The 14,680-nt window shown below is 26.1% G+C and overlaps 1 protein-coding gene across 1 annotated transcript; it reads right to left on the reverse strand.

The window, feature by feature from the left end:
- Positions 1 to 1,002: 1,002 nt before the first annotated feature.
- LOC135927782 (uncharacterized) lies at positions 1,003 to 14,515 on the reverse strand. Its single transcript, XM_065463964.1, has 6 exons — positions 14,417 to 14,515; positions 14,215 to 14,372; positions 2,832 to 2,947; positions 2,742 to 2,769; positions 2,403 to 2,520; positions 1,003 to 2,236 (listed from the first exon to the last, which is right to left on the reverse strand). Exons 1-6 carry the CDS (start codon positions 14,457 to 14,459, stop codon positions 1,374 to 1,376), a joined length of 1,326 nt encoding a protein of 441 aa, XP_065320036.1. The 5' UTR covers positions 14,460 to 14,515; the 3' UTR covers positions 1,003 to 1,373.
- Between the last annotated feature and the right edge of the window lie 165 nt (positions 14,516 to 14,680).

A 14,680-nucleotide genomic window follows, 5' to 3' on the forward strand; every position in this document is an offset into this window, starting at 1 on the left:
TTTTTGAATAAAATCAACCCCTGTCAAAAACTCGTCTTCAATGAAACCATAATATACAAAACAATATTAATATATATTTTTTACTTATTTATTCAAAACAAGTTAAAATTCTTTTTTATAATAATTGTCATTTTTTTTTTCTATTTCATCTTCCTGAAATTATAATATAATATATTTATAAAATATATTTTAACCAATTTGCTTAAAAAAATGCAACTCAAATTATACATTTTCACTGAGATTTTAATTTTTAAAAATTATTTTGGTTTTTTTGGCGGTTTGGGTATTTTTGATAATTAAAAAAAATATATATCAGGTTAATATTTTTTCCCGCTTTATATACTAAAATCAAAAAGAGGGGAATTTATTTTTGGGGAATTAGTTTCCAAGTGAATTTTTATTCCGGTGAATTATTTCCCGCTTAACTTCTTAAAACTTCAATTTAAAATTGTTCCTAGTTTAGTTTAAAAAAATCCTACTAAACTCCCATAAATATACATTTCTTATAAAGATGCCAGCCATCTTGTTTTTTATTTAAATCCTACATGTAAAAAAATGATGTCTTTAGTAAATTATATTATTAAAGAATCGGACGTGTAGGTAATGCTAAGCTATACTTTTTAAAATATAAAAAATTATTGAACATTGATTTATAAAAATTTGGATTATTTGATAAATAAATGTTAAAATATATTCCTTAACCTATTATTTTTATAAAATTTTATCGCTAGGTATTTTTATTTTAACTGAAAAAAATTCAAGTATAAAAACTTATCGGATTAGATTGAGAAGATTCGGTTGGGTACCATATGATTTCTCAAATAAAAATAAATTTATCTCAAAAATTTGAACTCAAAATTTTAAATAGTAACACTATCATCTAAATTAAATATCTACGAAAATAGCATAACAACCGTTAATTATAATTTATTTAGAATAAATAATTTCATAAATTCAATATATATATATATGATTTACAAATACGGAAAATTAATTTTTGACTAATATAGCAGAAGCATTTTTTTATGTAAAGTTTTAAAAAAATAAATAAATGTGCATTAAATATAAATAAATCTGTGGATCCTATATAATTATGATATACAATTTTTAATTGCACTCTTAAAACTACTAACAAATAATAAGTGTTTCAATTGTAAAAATGAGCTAAATATAGGTGTAATAAGATATTTATTATACACAAGATTCATTATTTAATATACTAGAGTCAACAATATTTCTTATTCGTAAAATTTAAAAAAATCAATATTAGCATATAAAGATAAATGTAAATAGACTTTGCTCTATTATTAATATACATACTTCGATTTTCGGCAAAAATAATTAATAATTTAAAAATATTTGATATATTTAGATCAAAAGTCTCCGCCCCCACCTCCACCAAAATCACCGCCACCAAATCCTCCACCACCACCCCCAAAGAAATCTCCACCGCCTCCTCCACCTCCTCCAAAAAAGTCTGAGCCCCCTCCAAAATCGCCTCCACCGCCAAAAAGACCTCCGCTGCTACTATCGCCACCTCCAAACAGACCTCCGCCTCCGCTGTCACCGCCACTACCAAACAAGCCTCCAGTGTTCCCTCCACCATAATAGTCATCCATACCACCACCATAACTGGCTAGACCACCAGAGTTGTAGGAACCATCGTTGAAAAAGTCAGAGCCACCCCCACCGAGAACGCCTCCGCCAAGACCCCCTCCCATGTCACCGCCCGCCAGAGCGCCCGTGTCACCGCCACCTCCATAGTTATAATTGTTAACGATATTTGTAGTATCATTGTCTTGTATGCCTCCCATACCATATCCGCCTCCCATACCTCCCATGCCATAACCACCCATACCTCCCATGCCATAACCACCCATACCCATGCCACCGCCGCCCCAGCCACTTCCCATACCGTAACCACCAAAAGGACGGGTGAGGCTACTAAGCCCATAACCAAGCAAGCCGCCAGCTAAAAGGCCTGTTCCCATTCCCATACCACCACTTCTACCGCCTCCTCCCCCAAATAATCCCCCGCCTCCGCCATAGCCGCCACCGCCTCCGCCACCCCCTCTATCGCGATCTAATATTACAACGGTAGGATTCCCACCGGTCGCCACTCCCGGTGAAGCTCCATATGCACCAGGAGGGGCAGGTGCAGCTCCATATGCACCAGAAGGTGCAGGTTGAGGATAGTTTTGAGATGAAGGGGGAGGGGGTTGCTGAGGAGCTCCACCTAAAGATTGTAAAATATATTTTAATAAAAACAAATGGCTAAAAAAGATGGGGAGAGGGTACATTAATTTTAAAATCACTCAGCATCATTTAAATAAATTCCAATTGTTTGAGGGAAAATTTGATTTAAAAATATTTAATTGTAAGAAAAACATGTCATATAAAACCTGGGTATGGTGGAGCAGGCATAGGGTAAACATTAGGTTTATTGCTGTCGGATGATTGATCATCTTTTGTTATGGGATTGGAATTAGGGTTTTGCGGAGGAGCTGGTGGAGGAGGTAACTAATATGATTTTTTAATCAACATTCATTAATGATAAGTACTGAGTTGGTTGGCAACTATTTACTTAATAAGTTTAAAAAAGAATCTAGCCCTATAATAAGAAATGGTTTGATGTTAAAACTATATTCTTCTAATTAGGAAATTTAAAAAATATAAAATTTCTGATGGAACATGTTATACAATTTTTGTTGCAATATATGATATAAAAATATTAAACTTACAGTGCTGACCACTGCACTCATCCAGGAGCTAAATTATGTATGGTATTGAATATATTAATAAAATTATATATTTTTAAAAGTATAAATAACTTTAATTCGTTATCGTCCGCGCATAAGACCCAAATTACCCGTTTCTTTTTATCGGTTCCTAAAGCCATCAAATTTTTGTATAAATATCCCGACGGTAAATCTGGTCTATTTGGCACCTTAATATAATGATCATATAAAAAAATATTGAATCTGTTAACTGTAAATACTTAATAAAATGATATAATATCTTAAATATAATATTCATAACCATTTTTTATATCAACCGATCGAATATTTATTCAAATGGCCAATTCAGCACTGATTCCATATAGAAATTGGTGCATTGCATTTCTACATCATTAGATCTCATTTTCATATCCCTTACTATATATTTTGTATAGATATAAGCAATAATGCTCTTAATTTTACAAATTATGATCACGACCAGACATATAAAATTATAAATAAAGAGATTATTTATGTACTTGCATTAATTTATTACATAAATATTTAGTTAAAATATAAAAAAAAATTTAAGCCCACCAATAATATTTTTAGAATAACGTTTAAATTTTATTAGCTAAAATTAAGGAGATCATTAATATAATTCTCACTTTTAACATGACCATGATTTTTGAATCCAAAAATATCATCTAATGATCATCTTTAAGAAGTGGCTATTAAAGAGACCTCTATAAAGTTTACTTTATCATAAAAATATAAAGTAGTTAATATCATCCCAATTAATTACTCTTTTAATTTGATCGAATGAGTTTTAAACGATTTAAAGTTTAAAATAATACTTCAGACTTCAGAGTAAAATTAAAAAATTTTATGATATTTTTTTTAAAATTCTGATTTTCGTGTCGGATTGCGAATATTAAATTGACTTTATGTTTGGGTCGAGTCTAAGATTTTCTTCCCGTGATGTGGGAAAAATTTTTCTTATGCAATTACAGGTCTCTTCTTCAAAACCCAGCCCGCATAAAGTCGACACCTAATTTTAACATTTTGATTTCCTAAGCAGGATTGGGCCTAATTTATTTTCTAAACTCCATTTAAAATACTCTGATATTTTATTTTCCTCGTACTTTATTAAATTTCATTTTTTAACTTTTATTCTTGCAAGATTAAATTTGAAATAAGATAATTAAGTGCTGTCGAGCTTAAAAATGTTTTCGTCAAATTTCCTTTTATATATAAAATTGAAGAAATTAGGGAGGAACGGGAAGGACAAAAAAATATGTCTGATACAAGTATCTACAAAAAATGGATTGCATAATATTTACCAAAATTAGGCTACAACAAAATCGTAATCGAATGAGATTCTTAAATAGGAATTGAATATTTGTATTATTTATTTATATTCGTTTAATCGCATAATTGTAATATTCATATCGTTATATGAATAATTAGCGAAATATTTGTAGTTATATTTTATGTCTTAGTGTTATTAGTTATCATAGTATAAACAAAAAGTATCGATAAAATTCAAATGAGACAAATTATTTTATAAGGCAAATCTTTATTGATTGAACTTGATTAAAATAAATAAATCCTTTGTTCTGATATCATTTTTTTTATAATTTAAAAATATTTTGAATCGGGTTGGAAACAAAATCATTTTTAATACTACCAAAAAATTGATAAGGTGGCCTGACTTTAAAATTTTTTTTTAATATTTAGAGAGTATTCATATATTTAGGAAAAATTTTAATATTTTATCATGTAAACTTCGATTCGAATCAAATAATTTTTTGATGCAACTATTCAAATTATGATGGGTTGCTATATATTTTGATAGGATAGGCTACTTATTATGTATTATATTTTTAAGAAATATGCTAATTTAAAAAAAAATTATAATTGTAGATTAGGTATTTTATCTAACCCGCCAAAAATAATGATTGATCGACGGTAAAAATATTAATTCCAATTCGGTAAGGATAAAATGAATTAACATTCAATTTGGCATTAAATTAAAATCGATTCTGTAAAAAAAATATTTACATTTCAACAATAGTGCATTCTAATTATATATATATTTTATTTCTAAATAATCTATATATTTTTAAATTGATAAGTATGATTTTTGAGGGAAAGTCTATTAATAAATAAACAAATTTTAAAAAAGTTATAACGTCCCAAAATAAATATTTGGATGAATAAATAGTTTATTTTATAAATAATAATAAAATATTTATCAATATCTTGTTGTTATACAAACATTATTTTATAAAATGTAATTTAAACCGATTAATTAAATTTGATTATATCATAGGTCGCGTCCAAATCTTATTTAAAAACTTTCAAAAAAAATATTTATAGTTTTAAATCTTATGTTAATTCTTTTTAAAACTTGCAGAAATTAAAAAATGTTTTTGACCGTGTTGCCCCAAAATCTAAAATAAATATTAAACATTTTGGCCAAAATCACAAAATGTAATTTTATTCACCTCTAAAATCAGACTGTCCCTATGAAAATTTTATTGTAGCTGACAAAACTAGCTTCATCCATTGGAGATGATTAGTATTTTATCTTTACCTACTTATCAAGAAGGAATTTTATTTAGTTAATTTTTCTATTTTTTCCTAAAATCTTACAGGCCTTCTAGTCACCACAAATTTTTATGACCACTAAAATATCACTAGATCTCGAAATTAATTTTAGAAAATACTTTTGAACCTAAATATCGAATTGTAACACATCTCTTGGATGCAAACTGCCATTCCATCAAAGCTTAGTGGATAGGTCTATATTCCCTATACCCTTAAGCGTTTTAGCTTTTCTATCTTCAGCCGCCATATATCGAGTATTTATAATTTTTTTATACAATTTTTAATCCCGTCATTTATTTATCATTATATAAGGAAAATATGAATGTTTTCGTATATCGTCTGTGGTCTAGTCGGCGATGAGCTGGATCACCAATCGTATAGAAAGAAATTCGAATCCAGAAAATCCATTTTACATATGACGCGAATTTATAAACAATAATATTCAAATTAATAATGGCTGGTTTAAAAAATTCAAGATAAAGGAAACAGTTGATTAAAAAAATACCCTTTATTCTTAAAAAATTACGATAAATACATTTTATATTTCTAAATGAATAAAAACAATAAGATTTTGTAAAATTGAACGAATGTAAAAAACGAACGCGTTCATAAAAAAAAGAACGCGTTCACATTCAAAGTTCGTCTAAAATAAAAGAAAATTGGTTCAATTTGAAGGCGTTTCACGTGATTTTTTTCACCTGTGCAATGAAGGGTAAAATATAAAGTTACACCCTTTATGCAGATTTTCAATTCAGAAAAATAATATTTTTTTCAAGTTTAGGCATGATTTAGTATTATTTCAGAAAGAAAATGAAGCAAATTGTAACGATGAATATATTGGAAACCAAGCACAACTTTTGCAGTCAAAATTAAAAAAAAATGAATTTAATTATAAAACTTAAATTTTAACTACTTTAACGCCATCTATGAAATAATTTTTATAAAAAACAATCTTCTTGATCATTTTAAACAAAAAGATTAAAATTGAAATTCTCAGGGTTAGTTTTATATATTTTATGCCCATACTTTTCCCCTTTCATTTTTATTAAAAATATCATATATTATATTACGTATATAAATATATATATGAATGATTCAATAAAATGATATTGTAAAATTTTTTTATTAATCGATAAGATAAAATACTCATATTTTCTGGGCGTATTTTTTAGTGTCTTCAGAATTATGTAGTGACGAAATATATTTTGAAAAAGCTACTGTTTAAACTAAAATAGTGTCTTAACACATGCATTTTTAGGCATTTTGAAATAAAAATTTAGAACATTGCAGTTGTTGTGTTTACAACTTAATTAATTTTAATTGCCCCCCTTTTTGTTATCGAAATTAACTAGCTTTAAAAAATTCAAAAGTGATAAACAAATTGATATTTGCGTGTAGCTAAGGGGGTTGCACTAATTCTAAGATGGTTGATAAAAAGAACATAAAACTATCCCGCCAGTTTTCGATGCTATCATTGGCTAATAAATATTGGCAAATAAATTAGATAAAATAAAAAAATTATAAAAGTTAGAGATTGTTTTGTGGCTAAGCACTATTCTACTTTCACTTATTTTATCTCGACTTTAATTATTTTTTGGATTAAATTGGACTATGTTTACTATATTGTAAAATAACGTGCTATATTTTTACTAGCTTCTATAATAAAGGATAGATCTAAATTCACTCGATTGCTGTGTGAACATTTATCTTAGGTCCAGTCAGACCACAATGATCAGAGCTACTCCTAATCTCCAACAAACTTTACGACTACCCTCTTCTAAATGGTCTTAGGACTTCGAATACTTAGCGAAATACATTTTTTAAACATTTAAAAATACTCAAAACTATTTTAACAAATGGAGATAACTTTAAATGTATAAGAATTATTACCTCTTTTTGAAGGCCGATTCGATATTATATTGATATAGACCGATTAATGATCCGATATGTGATTTTGGTAGTTATAAATATTTAATATTTTTCAATGAATTCACTTATTATTTTTTTTATAATTTACCACTATGATTCTACCATAACATAACATAAGTCATTTAAAATAAACTACTATCAAATTTTAATTAAAATATAATTTTAGACTTATTTATTCAGTTATATTCACTAATCTAAAAATATTCATATATCAATTTAATTATATATAACAAATCGTTGTAATTCTTTTTTGTTCCAAAAGTCTTTCTATCATATAGAAAGTAATAGTCTATTCATGATCAATGTAAATTGTTAAATTTTGTTTTATAAATTATAAAATTATTTATAAAATTTTTTTTTTTGCGTATTTTAAATGATTTATTTCGTTTTTATAATTAATCTATCACCTCTATTATATAAGAATTTTCTACCAATAAATATTTTCTTAAATCAATGCTACAAAATTTTTAAATTAAAACGCCATTATATCAAATCGAAAAAAATTTAATCATATAGGCTGCGGATATTTAAAAAGAGGAATAATAGGCCCAATCGGATAAAAAATATAGGTACATCTATGATTATGAAAATGAAGAGAATAATATTATTACATATGTAAATAAAGATTCTAATTCATCAGAAACAAATGTAAATTGCCTTGAAAATAAAAAGTAAAAATTTATATAAAATATTATTTTGGTCTATCTATTGTATTCAGGATAAAGAATCTATTATTCTAGATAGTACATTTTTTAGAATAATCAATAAGCAGCAAGAATTGGCAAGCTATCGATGAATGTGATTATCACCAGGGGAACCAAGACCGAAATGGATGTAAAAATTGAAATATAATAACAAAATTCTAAACACATTAAAAAAATATAATCAATATAAACTTTTCTGGAAGTTAAATCAGGTAAAAAGTATCAAATGATAATAATATGAAGGCATCAACGGGTCATTTCATATCAAATTAATCATGATTCACCCGACCGATTTCAATTTTAATGAAATTTATACCCCACACTAAGGCTCGTAAATATATGGGCAAAATATGTTAGCCTACTAGCTGTTATACTTTTAAAGATATCGGGGGTTGAATGGAAAATGATTTTTATGTGTCCGCTGGTTAATGATTGATTAAAAATAAACTAAATTAAAATCAACGTATATATAATATTTTAGAAAAAAAATATATAAATTTTTTAACATTTTTGCCCAGAACAATATTTAAAACCTCATATAGAAAAATGGGTCTCCGATTTCAATAAAATTTAAAAAAAGAACAATAATATTACCCATTCTATATAAATAAGCCTTTTCGACATCATCGTAGGTAAAATAGACAAAACCAATAAAAAAATGAGCTATTCTATATATTTTTTATATAATATATGACCAAAAAGGATAATATCAAAACATTTTAATACTTAGCCTGTGGAGCTTTTTGGTTGGGGTTAGACTTTGGACGGGCTGTGCAGATCCATAACATAAAAATATGACATTTTCTTCTATTGTTTTATTAATTAATAAAAGTATTTATGTCATATTTTAAGGATCAAAGGTACCATACATAAATATTGAATTCTTTTATGTTTAAATTTATATCAGAAATTTTGCAGAATATTTTATATAAATTGCTTGTCTTAAATTTTTAAGTTCAGCTAGAAAGCTGAGCTGTGCAAATCTATAATACGTAAAATATTTTTATTGATTGATAATATAAAGAAATCAATCAATAAAAGAAACTATCATATTTTTATGTTGGAAATCTGCAATCTCTTCAAAAGTATATCTAGAAGGCTGAAATTTTGCTTAAATATATATTGTACGAATCTTAGTTTATGTACTAAATTTAGTAAAAATTGAAATAAGCTGTCGAATCTTAGTTTATGTACTAAATTTAGTAAAACTTAAAATAAGCCGTCAGAAAATCATGTTTTTGTGACATGGAATGAAATGGCCATTAAATGTTTTTTGTCATTTAAATTGAAAGCAACCGAAATATAGCATTAATATTCCCCCCTCCAAATAAATTATCACAGTCAGTGTTAGAAACCGTTATTACATTATTTATAATTAAGAATTGTCGAGCAACAAGAATTTATACAACTGATACAAGTTCCATATTATATTTTTGGAATTAAACAAAAAATTAAACTTCCCAACAATTTAGAAAAGGTCAATCTTGCCAGTTTATAAAAGGGAGTTTGATTTTATAGAAGAATAATCTCCTCTCTCAATCGCTTTGGATAATAAATGGGGAAGAAAGAATATTATGGCTACCTTTTGGCTAAACAATAGGAAGCAATAATTCCAAGATCTATGCGAATGTTTTATGTTATTAATGCCTAGATGTGTTTTAATCAGTATAAAGGAAATAATTATTAGCAAAAATTATGGTCAACCTTACAATTAGAAAGCGACTGAAAGTATTTACTCCAAAAAATTTATGAATGTTTAGTGCTTAATTTTATATTATTTTAATACGTTTGGTAGAAGGTATAACGAAAAAGTTATAAGCAAAATAAAAAAAAAATTGCAAAATTGACATCAGGCCACAATAATTAGATAACTTGTTTATGCCAATATTTAATGTCTGATTAGTACTTATAAACTCTCACTTAGGGCTGGGAACCAATAGTAAAAACCCAATATTAACAAAATATTGTATTGGTATTGAATCTAAAATATTGGTATTGGTTTAAACAATATTTTCTATTTCTTGTATTGGTATTGCTATTGGTATTGGTTTATATTGGTAACTATTGGATTATATTGGTATTGGTTTAAATTCAAATTACTAATTAAAAGAATAGAAATAGTGATTATAAAACCCTTAATTTCTATTTTAAATAAACATGGGGAAAAAAATCATGATACCATAAAATCAGGGCTAAGAACCAACTCTCAAAATTTTACTGAATTCAAATTCTTTTTTAAACTAGGAATTTATTAGGTGATGTGAATATAAAAAATTTTGATTTAATCATGCATTTTTTGTATCAACAATAATAAACGTATTGATTTTGAACCATTTTATTTATCATAAAGAAAATAGCAAAATAAACTAAAAATGTAACATAACTCTCTATTTATACAAAATATAATGCAAAAGAATGATATAATTTTAATATAAGAAGAGGAAATAATTTTATGTATTTAAGAAGAATCTTGCATGCGCATCCAACTTTTTAGGCACAGGCAAGCTTGTATAGTACGCTCATCTAGTGAACAACGTTGGTCTGTTATAACATACCGATCTTCTGAAAAAGCCCTTTCAGAGCTAGATGAGGTGGCCGGAATTGCTAGATAATCTCTAGCAATTTTTGATAATACTGGATATCTATTTTTATTTAATTTCCACCAATCTAATGGATTTGTATCATTGGAAATTGTGGCTTCATCTACGTATTTACTTATTTCTAAGTTGTTATTATTATGAGGTTTCACCTGATAAATTTTGTCATAAAAGGATAATTTTTTGTTATTTTGTGCTGCATTTGTAAGTTCCGCTGAACTGTTATTATTTATTTAAAAATTTTGTATTCATTAGTAAGATATCCAATAAGTGTTTCCATATTATTATGCTTTAATAAATGACTTGATAGTTTAAATCTTGGGTCAATCATTGTTGAAATAATAAAGAGGTGTGTATTATAATTATAGTATTTATTAAGTTTTGTTAAGGCAGCAAAAGAAGCTGTCTTTAAAATAGCATTAGGATTATTATTATAACTCTCCACATGCTCAAAAATACTGGAATATAAAAGAATAATTGTTGAAATTGTTGGAGTATTAGCACATGAGGCCATCTCTGTACCAAAATTAAATGGTTCCAAAAATTCTCGGTATATTTCTATATTATTCCAGACTAAGGCACTAATATAATTTTCTTGACTGGTATTTTGTAAATGATTGGTATATGTTGTCAAATAGGGTTTGAGCAATATTGCTCTTTCAAGCATTTGGTATGTTGAATTCCAACGTGTTGGTATATCCAAGATTGGGTGAGGAAATTTTAAGTGTGGATTTTTTTCAAGATATATTTTTTCGAGTTTATTAAATTTAGATATAGAAAGTTTAAAAATTTTTTAAAAATTTCTTATTTTTTTTAAAGTTGTATTTAAGGGTTCCAATGCAGCCATGACAGCCAAATGTATAATATGGCAAAAGCATTTGCACACATTATCAAAATTATCTTTTTGTTTTAAAATTTTTAGAAATGCTAAATTATTACAAATCAATTTCAAATTTTACTTTTAATACAGAATTAAAAATATTAATAGAATTATGTGCTGATTTAAAAGGAATAAAATCTAATAAGTGATTAATTAATTTAAAATCATTATCAATATAATGAATTGTTATGCCCATAAAGGGTATTGGACCAAATGTCCATTGTTAAGGAAAATTTAGATGTAATGTTAGAAAGTACAGATTTTAAATTGATAAAAGAACTATGATAATGTTTCATAATTTCTATTTTTAGTGTTTTTCTATAAACTAATGTTAGCGAAGGGTTACAATATGCTATTAAATTTTTAAAAGTGATATCCTCAATGAAAAAGTTTATAATTAAATTAGCTTTATTATTTATATTATTAAGTAAAAATGATTTTATTGTCTTAATTTTTTTACTGCCATTATTTATTTGCTCACATTTCTTATATAATGTTGGGTGGATGGATTTAAGATGTGTCCATAATCCTGAGGTTCCAAAATTGGGAAGTGATATTTTTTTTTTACATTTATTACAAATTGCCTTTTTTTTTATCACAAGTAGTATAAAATTCCCAGATTTTTGCTGAATTTCGTCTTTTATTAGATATTGATAATTCTTCTTGTTCATTATCGCTATTATTATTAGTACCAACAGCATCTATATTTATTAACTCTATTTGGTCTTCATTTATTATAATATCCTAAATAAATAGATAAAATTGATAGATATCATGTAAAAAATTTACTTCCATAATGAAAATAAACTATAATTATAAATAACAGAAATATTGATATCACAGTAGTATTGGAAGAAATAACAGATGTAATCAGTTTTTGCAATGAAAGTAAAAAAAATACCACGATATAATTATCCACGATAAACCCAAATAATTATGTTATTTTTAATATTGGTATTGGTAAAAATTGTATTTAAACAATATATCAAAACCAATATATTTAGGTAATTGGTATTGGTTGTAAAAGCAATACCAATATTTAAATATATATTGGTATTGGTATTGTAAACCAATATTATATTGGTATTAGTCCCACCCCTCTCACTCAATCAGTTTTGCAAACCACAAAAAAGAAACCGAGTTTTATAAACATGATGAAAACTATGTCTCTCCTTAAGCGTGAAGTGATTCAAACCTTGGAAATATTAATTCTGAGCCTATACAAGAAGTCTTCAATTAGTACTTTTTGTTACTATTTTTTTGCTAGATGGTTTAAAGGATAAAAAAATAAGCAAAAGTTGTAAACGTAGTATCCAGAATGAAATATCAAGGGTTAACAGCTCTAAAACTTATACCAATAATTAGTGTATTTAGTATTAGTGCCTCAATCAATTTGGTAGATAAATTATAGAAAAACACATTATTGAAAAATATGAAAAAATTGCCAAGATTGGTGTTAAAACAAAAAGAAGTACTGAATATCTGGATGCACCAATATGCAATGGCTGATTAGTAATTACTAGTGCTGTAAAGTATCGTCAAAAAATAAGGATAATAGCTTTTTTTGAAGAAAAGGAACACCATTTGTTACCTTCTTCTAGAGGTAACGAGTAACGGTAAAGCAAATCGTTACTTTAAATATTTTCTTAAAAAATATAGAAAATCATATTTAATTGTATTATAAAATTATCTTTATTTATTTTTTAATTTTATAAATAATTTAATAAATTTTCAGTCAAGAATGTTAATCTAATTAGTATTGATCAAGAATGTTAATTCATATTCTTATTCACTAATATGATAATTTATATTTTATAAAGCATTTTTATTTAAATTTTCATTGTTAAATTTTTAGTTGTTGTTAATCTAATAAATATTGAATCAATCAAGATATGTTAATTCATATTCTTTAATATTATAATTTATTTTATAAAGAATATTATGTCAATTGTAGGTATTTCTTAAGATGAAGATGATTTAACCTGCCCTGGACATAATACCAAACATTTTTTTTACACCAATTATAAAATTAAAGGTACAAAGTTTATACCTTGTAAATTTGTGTCCCAACTCAAATATTTCTTCAATTTTTGAATAAACATGAGCAGTAACTGTGCAAAAGGTCACAAGTGTTCCTTTTTTGAAGTATTGTTTATGGCACTAGTAATTACTAATTCATCAAGTTTTTTTTCTACTCAATAAACATAAATCAGTTATAAACAGAATAAAAACGATAATGTTAGCCTTAAGCTGAGTCTAAAATATCAGATTTTAAATTGTGATTAAAAACAAATTGTAATTATATCAAAGTACATTAAGGTTTCTTTTTCCATGATTTAGATATTAATTGTTCTTTTTGATTTATTTAATAGATATAGTTGTAAAATGTTAAAATCTCTTTACATTCAGATAAATCTGAATCATATACAGTTCTAATCTTGAAGGTTGCCAATTTAAAAGCAAAGTTTAGACCAACATGTGATTTTATACATTTTAGTTTATTGCTTCAATTTTGTAAGCAGTATAAGGATATAATGAAAAATATAGAAATACTATAGTAACTTTTATAAAAAAAATAATTTTAAAATATGACTCAAGATCTCTCTTTAGTTATGATAATTTCTACTATTTTACATACAATACTAAAAATCAAGGGCAATCATATATAAATTAGTTAAGATTAGAAGAATATAATAAAATAAATAATCTGAGTAAATATTATAAAAAATTTATAGTATAAATATTATTTCATATACATATTTCTAATATCTTACAATTTTTGTGAATTCCCCAACAGCAATAAGGTTAGCGACTGCTTTGAGAAATATACTGCCTGTTGGATCAGATATATCTTTTCTTTTAAACCATGATAATGTACTATCGTCATACAAAACAAACCAATCATCTCGCCAATCTTTCCCAATAAAACGTTCTTTTAAATATTATGTTACTATAATTTAAACTACAATAATTTACTTTCGTAACGTTTTAGGTATCCTGATTTTACAATTGAAGGCATAAAAGAGCAAATGATATAGTGCCAAAATTGGTAAACGACTATATTGCCAAAATCAATTATTTGACACTTGTTATCTGCATGACAGGTGTCAAGTAATCATATGAAAAATATTACATTATGATTTTTAACATATATTTTAGAATTACACTAAAAAATCCTCATTCTGCAACGAAAGAACTATTATATCCTATTTATTGCTTCTATGTGTTAATAGAAGTATC

This window comes from Gordionus sp. m RMFG-2023, chromosome 4 (assembly GCF_954871325.1).
Source record: "Gordionus sp. m RMFG-2023 chromosome 4, tfGorSpeb1-WG-v2, whole genome shotgun sequence".
In the NCBI taxonomy this organism is placed as follows: Eukaryota; Metazoa; Nematomorpha; class Gordioida; order Chordodea; family Parachordodidae; genus Gordionus; species Gordionus sp. m RMFG-2023.